The sequence below is a fragment of the Canis lupus genome, chromosome 9 (assembly GCF_011100685.1).
Source record: "Canis lupus familiaris isolate Mischka breed German Shepherd chromosome 9, alternate assembly UU_Cfam_GSD_1.0, whole genome shotgun sequence".
NCBI classification, from domain to species: domain Eukaryota; kingdom Metazoa; phylum Chordata; class Mammalia; order Carnivora; family Canidae; genus Canis; species Canis lupus.
This window is the reverse complement of record NC_049230.1, coordinates 57825045-57843182: the sequence shown is the minus strand read 5'-3', so window position 1 is coordinate 57843182 and position 18138 is coordinate 57825045. Positions and strand designations below refer to the sequence as shown.

General features: G+C 45.8%; 1 protein-coding gene across 5 annotated transcripts in view; it reads left to right on the top strand.

The window, feature by feature from the left end:
• GAPVD1 (GTPase activating protein and VPS9 domains 1) overlaps positions 1–4132 on the top strand; it is an 83548-nt gene extending 79416 nt beyond the window's left edge. For 4 of the 5 annotated variants that reach the window (XM_038549362.1, XM_038549363.1, XM_038549360.1 and 1 more), the window contains one exon: positions 207–347. In XM_038549362.1, coding sequence (XP_038405290.1) covers positions 207–347 — 141 coding nt within the window. Of the gene's footprint in view, positions 1–206 lie in introns of all 5 variants that reach the window. The other variant, XM_038549361.1, reaches the window with a different exon arrangement.
• Positions 4133–18138: the final 14006 nt, after the last annotated feature.

Sequence of the window (18138 nt, the reverse complement as noted above, 5' to 3'; positions counted from 1 at the left end):
TTAGAACCCAAGTTACCTTTCCAGTATACTGTTGTTTCTCATAGTGGTTACGGTTTATAAATTACTTCCAAAGAAGAATTTGGGGATGATTTTCAAAAATGAGTGGTTAACTCTTTCACAGATAAACATTTGAAGATGTTAACTTAGATGATATTTGCAGAGCTATACATGTGAGTATATGACTCTCTTATTTTTCACTTCTCTAGGCAAATCCACCCTGCTTGCTGTCCACTGTCCAGTATATCAGTAGCTTCTATGCCAGCTGTCTGTCTGGAGAGGAGTCCTATTGGTGGATGCAGTTCACAGCAGCAGTGGAATTTATTAAAACTATCGACGACCGAAAGTGACCAAGACGAAGGCCCACCAAGGCAGACTGTTAGGCGGGCAAACAGATCTCTTAGAAAATGTACCAGCTGCTTTGAAGGCTGAAGATTGTTTTTGTATAATATTGTACAGTATTCAGACATTTTAAAACAGATCTTTACTAAACAGATTAATGAGTTAACAAGCAGGTTCTCTTTTCTTTGGGCTCTTTTTCTTTCTGTTGCATATTTGATTATTTTCTTGTCCCAAGTAGAGAATAGTACTGCAAAAAGGGACCACATTTTTCAGGTATTTTGAAATATTAAAAAACAGAACAAAATCTAGAAAATTCCTAGATCTCCACTCATGGATACCCATTTTCCCTTTTATTTAAAAAAAGAAAAAGAACAATACACCTCTTTATAGATGCTGTCTAATCTTATATGCATCTAATGGAAGGAAAATACCAGTTGCACTGAGACTTGTAATGGTGGTGATATTAGTGGCATTATCTATAAATACACTCACCTAGGTTGAAAAGCTAAGAAGGAAATGTAAATATAATATATATTTATATTTGATGTAATATGGACATCTTCAGATTCTAATAAACAAGGAATACTGCTGATAGTAGGTTGTGATGTACCCTCTTGTGAAATGGTTTCCTGGACAAAGTTTAAGCTGAGCTTAAAAGCAACAAATATATAGAAATATTTATTAAAGTGGAAAACAGTTTCTAGAACTTTCTAGGTGTGGAGTTTGATGCACAAGGCTGACTTTGCTGAGAAGTATAACAATCACTTAGACATTCCTCACCATGGACATCCTTGAGCCTGCAGAAGGAAGGAGGTAGACTCTTTAATTGCCATGCATTGTGTACAAAGGAACAGGAGACACCTAATACATTACTGTGGTACTTCTTATCTGAAATACTAAATACAGTGTAGAAACCCCAAACAGAACTCCTTTCAGACTTTTAATTGTAATATATTTTTGATGATTTTTCACATTGAATGACAGACCAGGAATTCAGTGAATGTCATTTTTTTAAAAACTAATTTGTATTGTCTGCTCTAGTGATACAAGTTTTACTAGTGATAAACTATTTTAATCAACCATATTATTCTTATGGAAAAAAATCTATTTTGACAGGTTTCTGTGCCTTTATTTCTCTCTTCCGAACAAAAGTATATGTTTTAGTATTTTGGTTTGATTGTGTAGTGATAATCAGGAATGGGTTTTGGTGTCTGAGAAATTGGCTGAGGAGGCACACCAGAGCTTCAAGCACAAGTCTTGTACATAAGTCATGACTTTCACTTTGTATGTTTCCTAAACATGGTTAGCTTCTTTTATAAAAAACTCAGTCCCATACTTTGAGCCCCTTGTTGCTGGCAGCATTTCTAGGCATTTTTAAGGGAACTGTGATAAACAAGCTTGAGCAGATGAATTCAGAGGCTGTCGTCTTCTCTCCAAGACCTCTGTGTTTAATTGTGCCTAAAGAAGCTGGATTTTCTGTATGTCTCCCCCTCTTCTCATTCATTTATTTTAAAATACCAAAATAACAAAGTTGCATAGGAGTATGGGATGTGGTTTCTGCCTTTTAGGGAGAGAGAAAAATTAAACTAGTACTACAAAATGTCCTTTTGAATGTTAGGTCAAGAAATCTGTGTAGAGTCAGTGCTTCATGGGCTGTAACTGTCAAACTTGCCTAGGTATTATAAGTCACATCCTATCATAAATACTTTACAAGACAAACAGTCTGACACGATTTCTGAGACCTGGTGGGGAAGGGTCCATTTACTTCAGCATTTGATTCAATAAATGTTAAGTCAATAGAAGACATGGAATAGTCATTATTATGAGATTTCATAGAGATTTTTCTTTCTCCAAATGGTTGCTAAACCTATGCTGTGTTATTATTATGGAAATAAATGTGAAGCTGTGGACATGGCACAGGGCTCTTTTCTGTGGAGGAGAAGGTGGTGAGTTGGGGTGTAGGGCTGCACTGGGGGCAGGAGGAGCTGTGCAGTGCCTGAGCCAGTGGTGAGTGTAGAAGCCCACATGTCTGGTGTCAGATGATACCTCTCAGGCAGGGACTTGGGGCTCATCTTGGGTGCTAGTGGAGGAGCACAGCCCAGCTGTTTAAGGTGCAGCTAAATTTCCCTCTGGAAACTCTGTTAGGAGCATTAACAAGCCAGCATTAACTGTTGGTGGTTTGATTTCATGGCCTGATTTACGATAGTGTTAATTTCTGGGTGTAGGAATCAGTAGCTGTCTGCATGGCAGTGGTAGGCTGTGAGACAGGGAATAATTCGATTTTGCTCCTTCAGGAAGGAGGAACAGTTCTTTGGTTCTTACTGTGCTTCCTCCCACTACTTATTTTGCGTGAAGGATTAGTGCAAAAGTATAAAATCACCCATAGGAAACATTCAGTAGCCACTGGTTATTACATGGAATTTGCAATGATAATGGATGTTAAGTGGAGAGAGAGTGGCTCAGTTCCCTGAATTCTTGTGCAGTTCACTTCTCTAATGAAAAAGGAGTTTGTTTAAAAAAAAAAAGAAAGAAAGAAAAAGGAGTTTGTATCTTGTGTTAGTATTCTGCTTCTGGAGAAGTTAAGTAATAGAAATACAGATTGAAGATTGTCTTTCCTTGTAAAATTTTTTTTTTTTTAAACCAATGTTTTGTTTTCTTTCTCCCCTTTAGTTCACATTTCAGCCATAGTAATTGCTTTCTTCTGATTTTTCTTTTAAAGACCTGCTGATGAAACCCTTTTTTATACAGATATTAAATCCCTGTAGTAAGAGAATTAGGCTTTGTGAGGGATTGAAAATAGATGTGATGCATGCTTTTTCTTTTCCTGTTTTGTCCTGGAAGCCTTTATTTAATCCAGACTTTCAATATACACGTTGCTGTTGCTGAGGTGCATGAGCAAGAGAAGAGAAACCTGGCCCAGCAAGGCTGTACTTTGGCCCTGAGACCCCGTAGCTGACTGTGCATGCCATGGGGATTCCGATTTGGGCCAAGTAAAGGTCAACTACATATTTTAAGTGGGTGAGCTGTTAAAGATTCCTTTCTCTGATGTGATTGGGTGTGGAAAGGGGAAGTAGGACCACACTTGCTCAAAATTATTAGTGGATTACATAGAAGTGATAGAAGTGTAGTGGGGTTAGCTTCCTCCATGTATTAGACTTTCTCTTCCTGCCTTTCAATTCCTGCTTTATTTCTTTAAGGAAAGAGTCTACATTTGCCCTCTTTTTAGTTCTTTTAAGTCTAGTGGATTTATTCTCTATGTAATTGCCATAATTTGGGGTAGGGATTTATCAGAAACAATCTTCTTGAAGCTCAAAGAATTTTTCATAAGTAGATTAACAGTGATGAGATATTTGAGATATTTTAAATGCCAAAATGCTTGAGAACTTTGCCAGATTAATACTTAATATATTTTAGAGTGTAGGTTACCCAAGAAGTAGGATGTTCTCAAGAGTAATAAAGCTATTCCTGGTCATCCTACTTAAGCTCAAGAGAAAGGAAATCCTCTCCACTTAGTTAATGGCAGACAGTGTGGGCAGGGGCCACACAGGCCTTAAGAATTCACCCCTGCTGAGTTGATACTCTGTCTTGTTTTACGTATTCTTGTGCTTCACCTGTATTAAAAAGCTTTGTACTGCCTCTCCTCTTGAAACTGATAAAAACCTTATAAATAAGCCTCAGTTAATGAGCTTGCACAATCTTGTATATGTACAGGAAACTCATCCTGTCCTCTAATGTGATTACTAATGTGTGGTATCCTGTAAACCTGATTAAAAAGGGAGAGCAGTTGAATTCACTGGATTTTATGTTTCCATCATCTATTTTGTATGCAGAAGCATTTCTGAGTTTCTTTGACTTCAAATATTACTAATTTCTCCATGAATTTACACTTATCTTCATCTGAATCTCTAAGGATAATCTGTTAAGTATGGTCCAGGAAGGAATGGGAATGAACAAGCAGTTACTAACGAGATTGTGAACATCTGCTGTTTTAACACAGTTCACATCTGACCGTTGTATTTGGTAACTATTCGTCAGCCTGTGTTCTGAAAGCAGAAGTCCTAATAACAGTATTCACTGAAGCCTTTATTAATCTTTTCAGCTAAAGGAAGGTGCTGTTGGAGCCCTTGTCACAAGCTCACTCCACAGGCTTCCCTCGCTGGTAGAAAGGTGCTTTCTTTATATTGATTGCACTTCATTTAGAAGGAAACATTAAAAAATTTGATTAGAGCTCAGTTTTCATTCAGTCTGTTCAATACTAAAATTAATGCTATCATTTGCCTAAAACTGAAAACAGAATTCAACTTTTCTTGTCAATTTGGCACTACCTATGTGCTTGGACTCTTGTTATGTTTGTACCCACTGAACCCCTCTTTCCAAATAAATGGCTCTGTAGCTCTTCCTGAATGATCCTGAGCTGTGACACTGTTTAGCTAGGCCTCTCTGTAATGCTGCCTATAAAGTGTGTCACAATCCTGAGAAGCAAAATCATTTCTCAGAAGTGCCTCTTGGCTATAAATGTGTCCTCTGCCTAGAGATTTAAGTATTCATTGAAGAGCTTTTGCTTCAGTCATTTCATTCTAGAAGAATCCTTTTCCATCTTCTTGGGATACCAAAATGCAGAACATAGACTTCTAAAAAAAAATTGACCAAAGAGGCTGGAAAATCTCTGGTTGTAGGGATTCTGAAAACATCTTCCACATTTGAGAATAGCTCTCATTCCAAGTCATTGAACCTGTTGTAGATGTTGAACATGAAAACCACAGTAGACTTATTTCTGTTAACTAGGAATTCAGCATATTGCTGGCCAAAAACATTAAATTTTATGTTCCTGTGAAAAGAGTATCTGATGTGATTTTTTAAAAAGTAATCTCTGCCCAAAGTGGGGCTTGAACTCATGACCCTGGAATCAAGAGTTGCATGCTCCACCTACTGAGTCACCCTGGTGCCTCTTCTGATGTGATTTTTTAAAATAGGATGTTTTCACGTCAGCTTTCTTTACCCCTCTTAATTTGTAGGGTTTTTTTTTTTTTTTTTTTTAAGATTTATTTATTCATTCAGAGAGAGAGAGAGAGAGGCAGAGACACAGGCAGAGGGAAAAGCGGGCTCCATGCAGGAAGCCCGATGCGGGACTTGATCCGGGGTCTCCAGGATCACACCCTGGGCTACAGGCGGCACTAAACCGCTGCACCACCGGGGCTGCCCTAATTTGTAGGTTTGACGATAGTTTTGTAACCAGGGCTGTTGGATTCATATATATAGCTGCTAATGTTTCTTACTCATTCCTGGTGAATTAACCTCAGGGGATCTGCCCTGACTCATTCTGACCAAATTCTAATCTCTGGGAGTGAGACCCAAAACTGTGCCCTAGGGAGTTCTATAAACTATTGTTTTCCAAACTTCCCTTGTGAGAATCACCTGGTACTCTTGTTTGTAAATCTGAATTTATTGAGGATGGAACCAGAAATCTTTACATCCTTGAGTGATCTGGCTCTAGATTAACTGAGCTAGAGAGTCGAGCTAGAGAGTCAGGAAAAGACTAAAGATTAAATTGTGTGAAAAAAAAAAATAGCTATGTTTCAAAGACCTGCATTACTGGTACGTGATCAGTTAAGACAGGAGTCCAAAGTAGCTGGCAGCCTGATTCTCAGATCTCTGAATCTTGTGCGTTTACCAGGGCGAGTGGGTTAGGACCTCGTCATGAGACAGATGGAAGAAAAACACCCAGTCACTGTATTTTCTCCAGCAACAAATGAGATGTGGCAATGGGATAGTGAAGCATACCAAGGGGGTGATGTCAATCAAAAGACAACATGGCACAATAGATCATTATTCCAGGAGGGCTCAGAGATGTGGCCTATTGGTGTGAAGAAGGGTCTTGAATTGAGGTGGAAGGAAAAGTAGACTATGGTGAACTCATGGATATAAACATGGAAGGTGACAAGCAACCACAATCCTAGGTGATAACGTTTTATTTCTTTTTTTTTTTTTTTTTTTTTTTAATTTTTATTTATTTATGATAGTCACCAAGAGAGAGAGAGAGAGGCAGAGACACAGGCAGAGGGAGAAGCAGGCCCCATGCACCAGGAGCCCGACGTGGGATTCGATCCTGGGTCTCCAGGATCACGCCCTGGGCCAAAGGCAGGCGCCAAACCGCTGCGCCACCCAGGGATCCCGATAACGTTTTATTTCTGAGTGACCAAACGAAGGCATGGAGTGGATGATTCTTACTTGGCCTCTGTTTGGTAGTCTTATTTCCAAATCATACATAGTCTTTATACTTTTTAAGGGCAAGGATTAAGGTATCTTCTATAAAAACAAAAGTAAAGCCAGGTGATATTCTCAGGGAAGTTTGAGAAGTGTCGGGAGAGCCAGCATTTCATAATGAACCAGTGGACATCTGTACCACCCACCTGGGAATGTCCATAAGCTTGTGACCTCACCCCAGAGCCACTGAATCAGAATTCCGGGGTGGGGGGGGAGGAATCTGCATTCCCAGCAAGCTCCCATCCAGCTCTGATGCCCACTGAAATTTGGGATCCACTGCGGAGTGTTCAATTCTTACAGGCTTGGCTCCAGGTCCTGCAAGGGTAATAGATGTGAGGAAGACAGATTCTTTTTTTTTATTTTTAATTTTTTAAAGATTTTTTTAATTTACTCATGAAGCACAGAGAGAGAGGCAAAGACATAGGCAGAGGGAGAAGCAGGCTCCATGCAGGGAGCCTGATGTGGGTGGGACTCAAACCCAGGACTCCAGGATCATGCCCTGAGCCGAAGGCAGTTGCTCAACCACTAAGCCACCCAGGTGTCCCAAGGCAGATTCTTTTAAAGGCAGATTATTTTGCCAGACAGTCCAATTAACCTCTAAGGATAGCTATTTTTACTAAAATTCATTTTCTTTACTCATAACCCGTGTGGTTATGTAAAAACTCTTCCCCAAACCTGAAATAGCTAAACATCCCCAGAAGATTTCAGTGTTCAAATTTCAGTATGAAAAAAATATTTGATCATCTTCCTCCCTATTCTTGCTTTCAAACCCTCTCTGTTCCTTCTGTTGCATTTTGTTTCCCTTTGTAACTGGTCTTCCTTGTAAAATAACAGCATTAGTTCCATCATTCCCTGGCTTCTGACTTCGCTTTTCCTCCCAAGGAGCAGCCTGGCCTGGCTCTGCTGGAAGCGAGAGAACCTTTGCCTCCTTCATCCCCAATTTCTGGTGCCCTTGGCCATTTTGTGGATTCCAACTCCTGGATTTAGTTTTGTCCCACCTCACCTCTTGATCACCTTCTTTCTAGTAGTGACAGGGGAGGCCGTGGGGTAGCGAGTGGCAAGTGGGGAGCAGACTCAGCTCGGAGAGAGGAAGGGAAAGGAGAGAAGTACGCAGGAACAGGACAGGGACAAGGAAGGTGGTAAGGGCCACCTATCAGCACCACTGCAGTGCTGGATCACAGCCACCAGCCTGAAGAGGGTTTCTTCCCCTCCCTGGAAGACTCCTGCCACCTACTGAAAAGCCATGGTTTTGAGTGGTGTGTGGTTGTAGTTAGTACCTGGTCCTGGAGCCTGAAGATGGTTCCAGTCTTAGCTTTGCCACTAACCAGACCTAAGGCAAGTGACAACTTCAGCGGGTTGTTCCTGAGTTGGGCTCTATTACCTCAGTGACTCTTCCAGTCCCTGGTCTTGTCATATGTATACTATGATTTTATATATATATATATATATACATATATATAATATTTAATAATATAAATAATAATATAATAAATATATAAATAATATAATAAATATATAAATATATTATATAAATCATATAATATATATATATATATAAAATCTTGAAGCATTTCTCCTGTGCTGTCATTTATTTCACTGAGGGATGTAACCAACATGCGTGGACACTTGCGGAGGTCACCGACAGGAGGCAGCACTGGCTACTCCTCTAGACATTCCAGGCACATGCAGTCAACCTACAAGCACAGAAACCACTGGAAAGGAACCCATTTTTAACTGAAAGGCTCCATTGTGAACCTACAGATATTGTGCCATGGTCATGAATACTAACTACCGTGGGACAATTTCTGGAGCTTTCCTTTCTACCCTTCCTGATTTGCATCCTTCCGTTGGTAAGTGCCTGGCCCTGTCCTGCTTCTGGTGTTTCCACTGCCCCCATCTCTGTATCACCCGAACCTCCTGAGACCTCCTGAGCAACTTCTCCTGCACGTGCCTCCACCACCGCAGTCTCTTTCCCCCACTGTTCTCACAACCGCCTCCCTCTTGCCCTTTCTCCCAGGCACCTTTAGAATCAATCAAGTCTGATCAGATTCCTCTTCTGCTAAAATCTCTCTTCTATTTTGGTTCCAACCTACTTTTTCAGCTGTATGCCTCTCTCTCTTCTCCAGCTCCATCTGGGGCTTCAAAACACTCATGTCTGCCCCAGACTGTCATGCTTTGCTGGCCATCCTTTGCCCTCTCGAGCCCTCTGGTTTCAAGGCCTCTCCCTACCACTCCAGCTTCAAAGGGAAGAAGGAAGACTCCCCAGATGCCCCCCTCCTTTCCTCTGTCCCCAGTGAGGCCTCCATTCCCTGTACACTTCTCTATAGGGAAGTAGACCTCCAGTGACCTCCCTGGAACCCATGCTCTCCTAGGGGACTGTTGCATCCCAAATGGAAGGGGTCCCCAAATGTCTGCAGATGGGGGTGGAGGAGAGGACAGTCATAGATCCTCGGCAGGGGGATTTCACTATCTTCCCAAATTCAGCCCTTGCAGGGATGGAGGCTCTCCCTTCCCCGTCTTCACATCCTCTGGGAAGGCGCCTCACCCCAAAGCCCTTGGCCTCCACCAGGTAGACTGTAGGTGGGTGGACTGCTCTGCAGCCCCAGCTGGTGGGGGAACTGATAAGGAGCCTTGCACCCACCGCATTAAGGGCACAGCCATACCAAGTCCTGTTGGCACGGAACTTAGACTGTACGCTCAGCCTCCAGGCCAGGGTCAAGGTCTACAGGCCCTGGAGGCTCAGGCTGGGGAACCTGGGTTCTCCAGCTGCAGCTGGTCCTCAGGTCTGGAGACACCAGGGCACTGGTGGGCCTTGATGTCTCCTGTGGCATGTCCCTGGCAGGGCACGGGGTCCCCATGCTCCAGACTACAGTCTGCCCACCACTGGGCTGGTTCTCTTGGGGGCTGCCCCAGGGGCACCTGGGCTGGGGTCATGCCCTTCTTGCTGCTTCTTCCCTGTTCCTGATCCAGGCGCCAGGTAGCTGCCGTGCAAAGAATTGGTGTGGGCCCTCCTGGGCCATGTGGAGCTGAACAACCAGGAAGAGGGAGCCTGGGGATGCCTTGAGGAGCAGAGGATACACCACAGTGTCACCTCTCAGGCATGTACCCCCCACACCTTTCCCAGCACAGAGTGGGGTGGAGGCCATCAGGTACCCTGCTGAGCGCCTGTCCCAACTGCAGTCCACTCACACCCAAGTTCGGTCATCTGTTTGCACCACCCTCCTCCTGGCCCTTGTGTGCCGGACCCTGTTTAATCTACTCTGTGAAGTGGGGATTATCATATCTATTTATTAATTCCGGAGGGAGGGGGGTCTACAAACCAGTGTTCTCTGGGAGCAACAGTGTTGTGTCCTGCAGGAAACCTGGGATTTGAACCCACTGCAGCATGCCTACCTTCGCAGGCTCTTCCTCTGAGGCTTCCCAGGGGGCAGGTGCCACATGAGAGAAGCTGGGATTTGCTGTTTGCTGGGTTGGTGTTGGGCTGACCAGTTTCCTCCCAGGCCCCTGCTTTGCCGTTCCTTGGGTGACATCTTGTGGCCAAGGACAGGTACAAACCATTGGCTGAAAAGGCTTTCTGGTGAAGGCCTGGTCAGACCCTCTGGAGGAGGGGTCAGGATGCCCAGGCCTGCATGAAGGCTCCTGGACACAGGAAACACCAAGCAGTCCCCCTTCATTGGGCTTTTCACCCAACTCTACTGAGTCAGCTCTAGACAGACCCCAGGATTCATCCATGCCCCCCACACTAGACGTGCACAAACACCACATTCCTCCTTGCCCGCCCTGCGTTATAGCAAACAATAACCATTATTCCCGACATACAAAGAGGCTTCTTTTCTAAGTAATCTGTACACCTAATGTGGGACTCCAACTCACAACCCCGAGATCAAGAGTCACACACTCCACCAAGTGAGCCAGCCAGGTGTGCCCCTAGAAAGTGTTTTTATTTTTTTAAGATTATTTATTTATTTATTCGTGAGAGAGAGAGAGAGAGAGAGAGAGGCAGAGACACAGGCAGAGGGAAAAGCAGGCTCCATGCAGGGAGCCCGTCATGGGACTCGATCCCAGGTCTCCAGGATCATGCCCTGGGCTGAAGGTGGCACTAAACTGCTGAGCCACCTGGGCCGCCCTAGAAGGTGTTTCTGTAGCAACCCAATGGCAAAAATGGCATCCCGTTCCACAGATGAGGCAGCAGCCTCACATAGCCAATGTGAGGGGTCACATAGCTGATGAGGAACCGACTCAGGACTTGAGCCCAGCTCTGGATGGGCTAGATGACCTTGCTGTACCACGTAGTTCTCAAACTGTGGGGACCCTTGCATCCTTGCATCCCATCTTTCAGGAAGGTGATACCAAGGGGGCACATACCATGAGTCACAATAATGCCTCGAGTTCTGGGACCATTTTCATGTGCTGGGCACAGTATTGAGTGCTTTTACATGTTATTTCACAGAAGCTAGATAGGATAATGAGCCCCAGTTTTTTTTTTTTTTGAGCCCCAGTTTTTTAAAAAGATTTTATTTATTCATGAGAGACACAGAGAGAGAGGCAGAGACATAGGCAGAGGGAGAAGCAGGCTCCCTGTAAGAAACCTGGTATAGGACTCGATCCTAAGACCCTGGGATCACACCCTGAGCTGAAAGGCAGACGCTCAACCACTGAGCCACCCTGGCACTCCTAATTAGCCCCATTTTACAAATGAGGAAGCTGAGGCTCAGAATGGTGAGGTGGTTTATCCAGTCATGTAGAAAGTAAATGGCACAGCTTGGATCTGATCCAGGTCTAGAAGATTCCCAAGTCCTTGTTTTTAGGTCCTGTCTGCCCTTCTACAAAATATCAGCCCAACAGGGTTGGGGGCAGGGGGCTCTCCCATGGGGGGTGGAAGCAGGAGTTTTTGCAAACTGTAGAGGAAGGTACCCACGGTAGTTTATTATCCTGATCCTGGTGTGCCCTTCCCCTGTGCGTGTGATCCTCTCGAGGGCAGGGCTAGACACTTGTGGCCTCCCCAGTGCCCAGCATGAAGCCTGGCACCCAGCGAGCGCCAACAGATTGGGCTGAATCCGATTCTCTAGAGCAAGGAAAGCCTACTTCCCCACGCTCCCGCACACGGCCACGTCCACTTCCCTGTGTCAAGGCCACGGCAAGGGCAGAGGGAGCGTCGCCACCTCCGGATTTGCCTTGTTCAGAGGAAGGGGTGACCTTCGCCTCCTTTGTTGTAACAGGCTGGCACCTGGACTCCCACGCAGGGCCCAGGGGAGAGGGCCCGGTCGCTGGGGCGCTGTCGCGGAGCCCTGAGGAAGCAGCAGGGCAGGCGGGATATCAGCGCCGCCAACACAGAGGAACAGGTGAGAGCGAGCTCCAGGGGACTGGGTGGAGAGGCCCCCGGCAGCCGCCTCCTCTCCGGCGCAGGTTGAGCCCAGGATGAAGATGGATGGAGACCCGCTTGCTGGGCTGTGGCGGCCGCTCCAGCACGGAAGGGTCGGATCCGAGCTGAGCCAGGCCGCGCCTAGCAGGAAGCCGGGAGCTCTGAGAGCCCCAACTCCAGGATGAAGGACGCAGGCCGCCTGCTGCGGGCGCCCGGGCAGCCCCGCGCACAGATGGCAGCTGGCGCGACACGGAGCAGCCCCGTAGGCGACGAGTGCTGGCCCGGCCCGGCCTGGGGCGCGCACGTGGGGGTGTAAAGGCCAGTTGAGGGGGGAGGTTGTTTGCGGGTTTTCTAGTGTTTGCTGATGGAAACAAACCGAACTCGTCACTTCCAAATCCCACCCTGGGAGGCAGGACTGATGGGGACACTGTGTCTTCATCTTTCCAGGCCAAAAAAAAAAAAAAAAAAAAAAAAATCCCAATTTTTCTCAATATGTCCACCGCAGAGCAATCTGTGATCATTCGGTCGCACGCACAGTGGACGTGGAAGAAAGGTTTGCGGCGCGAATTAATAATTGTTGACGAGATTGCAGGGGGCATGTTTAACTCACTTCAGGTGCTCTAGAAGATTCACACAATGGATAAGCTAATTACAAATCATGCCTATTTATTCATTAAAAAGGGCCTGGGGGAAATTCAGGGAGGCAGCACTGTCTTAACTTCATTCAATTTGCAGCCTGTGATTAAACAGGATACAGCTGCGAGACTCCAGAACCGCTGCCCGAAACCCGCCTTTCCCCTGGTCGAGGCTCACCTCTTCCCTGGGGACCATTTCCACCCTCAAGCCGGCGCTTGTGGCCTTTCTTCAGCCCTTCCGACTGGCTCCATGACTTTTCTCCCCAGTTCACATCTCAGTTTCCTCATCTGTGAAATGGGTTTATGAGGAATAAGGAGGTAATGTTCAGGAGCTCAGAGAGTAGCCTCTGTACTGGCTGCACGGGCTGCTTGCCCAGTGCTGGATGGAACTGTCTCCTACCCACGACCCTGGGAGTCCAGGTGGCCCTCGGGGGCCATGGTCACCAACCGTCTCCATTTGCCCAGGACTGAGGGGTTTCCTGGGATGTGGGATTTTTCGGGACCGTAACCAAGACCATCCCAGGCAAACCGGACAGTTAGTCACTCTGTGCTCAGAGCCTCACAAAACTCTCTTTATCTAAGTGCCCTCAAGTCACTGAAAAATAGAGCTAGCTTTATCTCCAGTCCTTACAAACGTCTGGGAGGCCTAAAGGTTATTTATTATCGCCAATAAATTATAAGAACCAAACGGCCAACATTTGCTTAGCATTTTCCAATTCACAAAGTGCTTTTAATTTACCGCATGAGTGTTTCGGGGCCTCCTTTCCATTTACTCAACACCCACTCACTGGACCCCCCAGAGCTGTTGTGGGAAACAGGATTCCAGGGGCTGTGGCAGGGTTCTTTTCCCTGGTCTTCTGTGGGGCCACAGATCGGGCATCCCCTTGGGTTCTGCAACCCTTGGCTCAGTGTGCTGTTTCTGTCCCTCTGTCTGCCTTCTCAGGGGCTCCCACATCTTAGGAAGGGTCCCTAGCCACAAGGTGAAAGATTAGTGCAAACCATATGAAATCACCCTTTCTTGGGACCCCAGTCAAATATGGGCAGTTTCATATGTTTCAACCTCATACTGTAGTGGTGAAGGTCAGGCCACAATGCAACTTGAGAAACCGACCTCAGTTCTCTGACCCTCAGTTTCTCCTCTGAGGAATGGGGATATTAATAGTTTCTATGTCCCAGTGTTGCTGTTGGGATGAAATGAGACGATCCACGTGTGGCATTTCAGTAGTGCTGTACGTGGCACATAGTAGGTGCTCTCTGAACTAGGGTTCTTACTGTTGGCTTGTATCTGCGTGTGTGCCCTTCATCTTGCTAAGCTGCCTGTGGTCAGCCGTGCAGCTGGCAACCGACAAATGGTAGCATGAAAGAATGGAAGTAAATGCACGCGTGTTTCCCAAATGACCTTGAACTCAGATAGGCTGCTTCTCCCTCTGCCAACCAAAGGGCTCTTCCTCTGCCCTTCTTCCCTTGGAGGCCTCTTGGTAAAACACCCCATTTCCCATGGCTCCCCCAGGGGGGCCTGATGGGTTGTGAGACATGTTTCCATCCCCCCTATGGTTTCCAAAACATACAAATCATTCTGGCTGCACTTCTGTGTTTCATTACTAGCGATGCACATTTGAAAACAGAGGGTGAGGTTTAAAAGCAACATGCAATTTTTATTACATATATCTCCAAATCTGCCATTAGGCCCATCCCCGTGGTGTTATTGACCTTGATTCTTTCTCATTTGCATCCTGCATTTTTCATCCTTTGGAATATGGTGTTTTGGGACTTCTCCATCATTAAGTGGATTTACAGCAATTTCCCTGTGTGTTTTCTCCAAGGGATTCTGTTATGAGATGCACATTAAATCTCCATTAATACCTCATTATCCGACTGATAAGATTACCATGATAATGAGGCAGAAATTCTAATTGTTTCACTTCTTATTGTGCCTTCCATTTAATCCTTTACTCTACCTGGAAGTTGGTCACGAACTGGTGAGCACCAGGCTGAAAAAGACTTTTCCAAGCAGAGGACCAGAGGCTAGGGTTGTTGCGATCAATAATGACTGGGGGAGAGAAAGGAGGTGGAATAGTGTTTGAATTAATTACATTTCCTGGGCAAAAAGTTTGGGGGTGGAGAGCCATCTGAGGTGGGCCTAGTTGGCTAATGGAGCTCCTCTGCTCCTGTCTGAAACACAGTCACACACACACACCTGTGCACATGTGTCCACGTGCACACATGGGCATGTATATGGATGCATGGGCACATGTTTTCACATGTAATCATTCACACATTGCACTGAAGACACGTGTCTGAACTCCAAGTTCCAGAGAGCCTCTTGACCTCATGCTGTTTCCCCACTAGCCTGGACCCTCTTCTACACCTTTCCTAGCTGTGGAGCTCTCCGTGAACCTGCCTTCCAGATTGATGAACTCATTTGACAAAGAGTCAAAGTCACTGAGCCAGAAGATGTTGGGGGGCAGGGAGGGAAGGATAGAGACAGCGGGAGAAGAGGCCTTTTCAAGGCGGATCCTGTGCAGGACTGTCGATGAGGGTTCCCATGTCTCGAGTGGGTTCATCTGCTTCAGGTCAGCTCCTCTGTCTCGTAAGAAAATACCACAAACACCAGAAATGGATTTTTTCACAGTTCTGGAGGCTGGAAGTCTGAAATCAAGGTATCAGCAGGGCCAAGCTCCCTCTGAGACTCCAGGTAGACCCCTTCCTGCCTTAGCCTCTGCGGGCAGCGGCCATCCTGGATTCCTTGGCTTGCGGCTGCACCGCTCCAATCTCTGCCTTTGTTGTCACATGATCATCTTCCTGCCATGTGTCTCCTTCCTCTTCTTACAAGGACACCAATCATATTGAACTAGGGACCACACTGATGACCTCCCTTAATTCGATTATATCTGCAAGGACTCTCCCCATATGAGTCCACATTCCCAGGTCCTGGGGGTTAGGACTTCACCTTACCTTTTGGGGGGGACACAATTCAACCCATAACACCTTATGAAATATGTCCACGTAATTAATATATTGTCAATATAAATACTAGTACAATCGGCAGGATTTGTGAATGGATTCTCAGATGTTGAAGTTTGGTCCACCCAGTAATGATGTGTCCAAGGCTGCACCAGATCAGATGGTCATCAAAGTCCCATTTTCTAAGGCAGTTGTAGAACTACAGATTGGTAGAACTGGAAAGCCTTCCTGAGACCAGTTCCACCCTATCATCTCCTTACTGTATTTTACTCAATTCTCCCCACACAGTAAACAAACACAAAGTTTTAAAAATCCAAATGGTACCAAACCCAACAAAAGCTAACTGTCCCTTGACCCACCCATACCTACTTGTATGTGTGCATCACATCTCTTATCTATTCATCCATCAGAGGACACTTGATTTGCTTCCGCCTTTTAGTTGTGAATAGGGCTGCCGTGACTGTGGGTGTACAAACATCTCTTCAAGTCCCTGCTTTAAGTTCTGTTGAGCATATCCCAAAGTGGAATTGTTGGATCATATGGCAATTCTGTAATTTTTTGAGGAACCACTACAGCATCTTTACAGAAGCTGTGCCATTTTATCTTTCCACAGGTGTTCCAGTTTCTCCACGTCCTTGAACAACATTTGTCAGTTTCTGGTTTTGTTTGTTTGTTTGTTTTAAATAATACCTGTTCTAATGGGTGTGAAGTGGTATCTCGTTGTAGCTTTGATTTGCATCTCCCTAATGATTAATGATGTTGAACATCTTTTCACGTGCTTATTGGCCGTGTGTATATCTTCTTGGGAAAATGGTCTATTCGGGTCCTTTGCCCATTTTTGAATCAGATGCTTGGTGTTTGTTTGTTTGTTTTTAATCTTTGAGCTGTGGATGGACACACACACACACACACACACACACACACATTCTTGATATTAATCCCGTATCAGATATGTGATGTGCAAATGTCTTCTCCCATTCTGCAGGCTGTCATTGCATTCTAATGCTCTGTGCCAAGGATGTATTTCTTTTATTTATTTATTATTTTAATTTTTATTACTTTTAAAAAGTAATCTCCATACCCAGCATGGCACTGGAATTCATGATATCAGAAGTCACATGCTCCACTGACTGAGCCAGCCAGGTACCCCTCCCAGGATGTATTTCTACTCCTCCCCCAGAGTTGGAGGCTTTTTCTGTTTGATTCTCCCCACTGCAATGGGTTTGGGGGCTTTTCCTGCTCTGTTCTCAGCTACTTAAGGCTCTTGTTCCATAGGCGAGAGGGTGAAAAAGTCTTTATGGTTTTCCCACAGCGATTGGTGACGTAGGAAGTCTCTTGCCCTGCTCCTAATCTTTCTTTCTTTTGTTTTTTTTAAAGACTTTATTTGTGAAAAAGAGCATGAGTGGAGGGGAGGAGGGGTAGTGAGAGAAGCAGACTCCCCACTGAACAGGGAACCTGAGCAGGGTCTCGGGAACCTGAGCAGGGTCTCACGACCCTGAGATCATGACCTAAGCTGAAATCAAGAGTCAGACACTTAACGGACTTGTAGCCACCCAGGTATCCCCTTTTAGCTGAATTCTTTTTTTTTTAGCTGAATTATTAACAGCCTGTATGGTGTCTGAAGTCTGTGTCATTGGGTCCTGACTTTCCTTGGAGTTAGTTAATGGCCCTATGAACTCAGCTTAGAAAAATTGTGATTTTGTTTAATTTTCCACCTTTATAGAAGCCGCAAGTCTACTGTTCTGCTTTTACGAAGCAGACCTTCAGTGTGCCAGGCTCCCCTGGGCCCCAAAGGGGACAACACAGGTGCAGGCCCTGCCCTCATGGAACACACAGCCATCCTGGTGGATCTTGTCAGAACCTCTCAGTGGCCTGAACCTTTGGGAATTACTGTCTCTACTGCATGATGGCAAAACTGAGCTTTGGAGGGGAGGCCAGCCCCTCAGAGCTAGGGAGGTAGTTCTGGTCCTGGTCCAGCCCCTCCCCAGGTCCTGCGGGCAGCTGAGTCCTACCTGTGGCTGGTGTCCAAGGCTTCTGTCACTGGGCCTGTGCCTCCTCTCCCCTTCCCGCTTGCTTCCCAATCTGTGCCCTCAGCCCCACAGGAGGTAGACTGGGCCCCGTCATCCATTTCTGCAACTTGGTATGAGGGCTGGGAGGTCAGGCTCTGAATCTGGTTCTGTCGCTTGTCAGCTGTGACATCGTGGGCTGGGGAATTCCCTCCTGTGAGTCTGTTTCCTCCTCTGTAAAATGGGAGTAGTTTATCGCTACCTTGCAGGTGGGTGTAAGGATCACATGAGGGGCTGTGTGAGGCCCCTACAGCACCAGGCCCCTGGCAAGTGCAGAGCTGGGCGGGGAGGAGGCTGCGCAGCCGCTGCTGTATCCGACCCCCCAGGGCGGCGTCTGCCCACCGCGCTCCACGCAGACACGGCCCCACAGGGACAGCCTGGCTGTCCGGCTCCTGACTGAACTGAGAGCAGCCCTCCCATCCAGGGGAGGTTTGGGGCAGTGCAAATTATTTATTATTTATTTTAATAATTTATTTTAATAATTATTTATTATAATAAATTATTTATT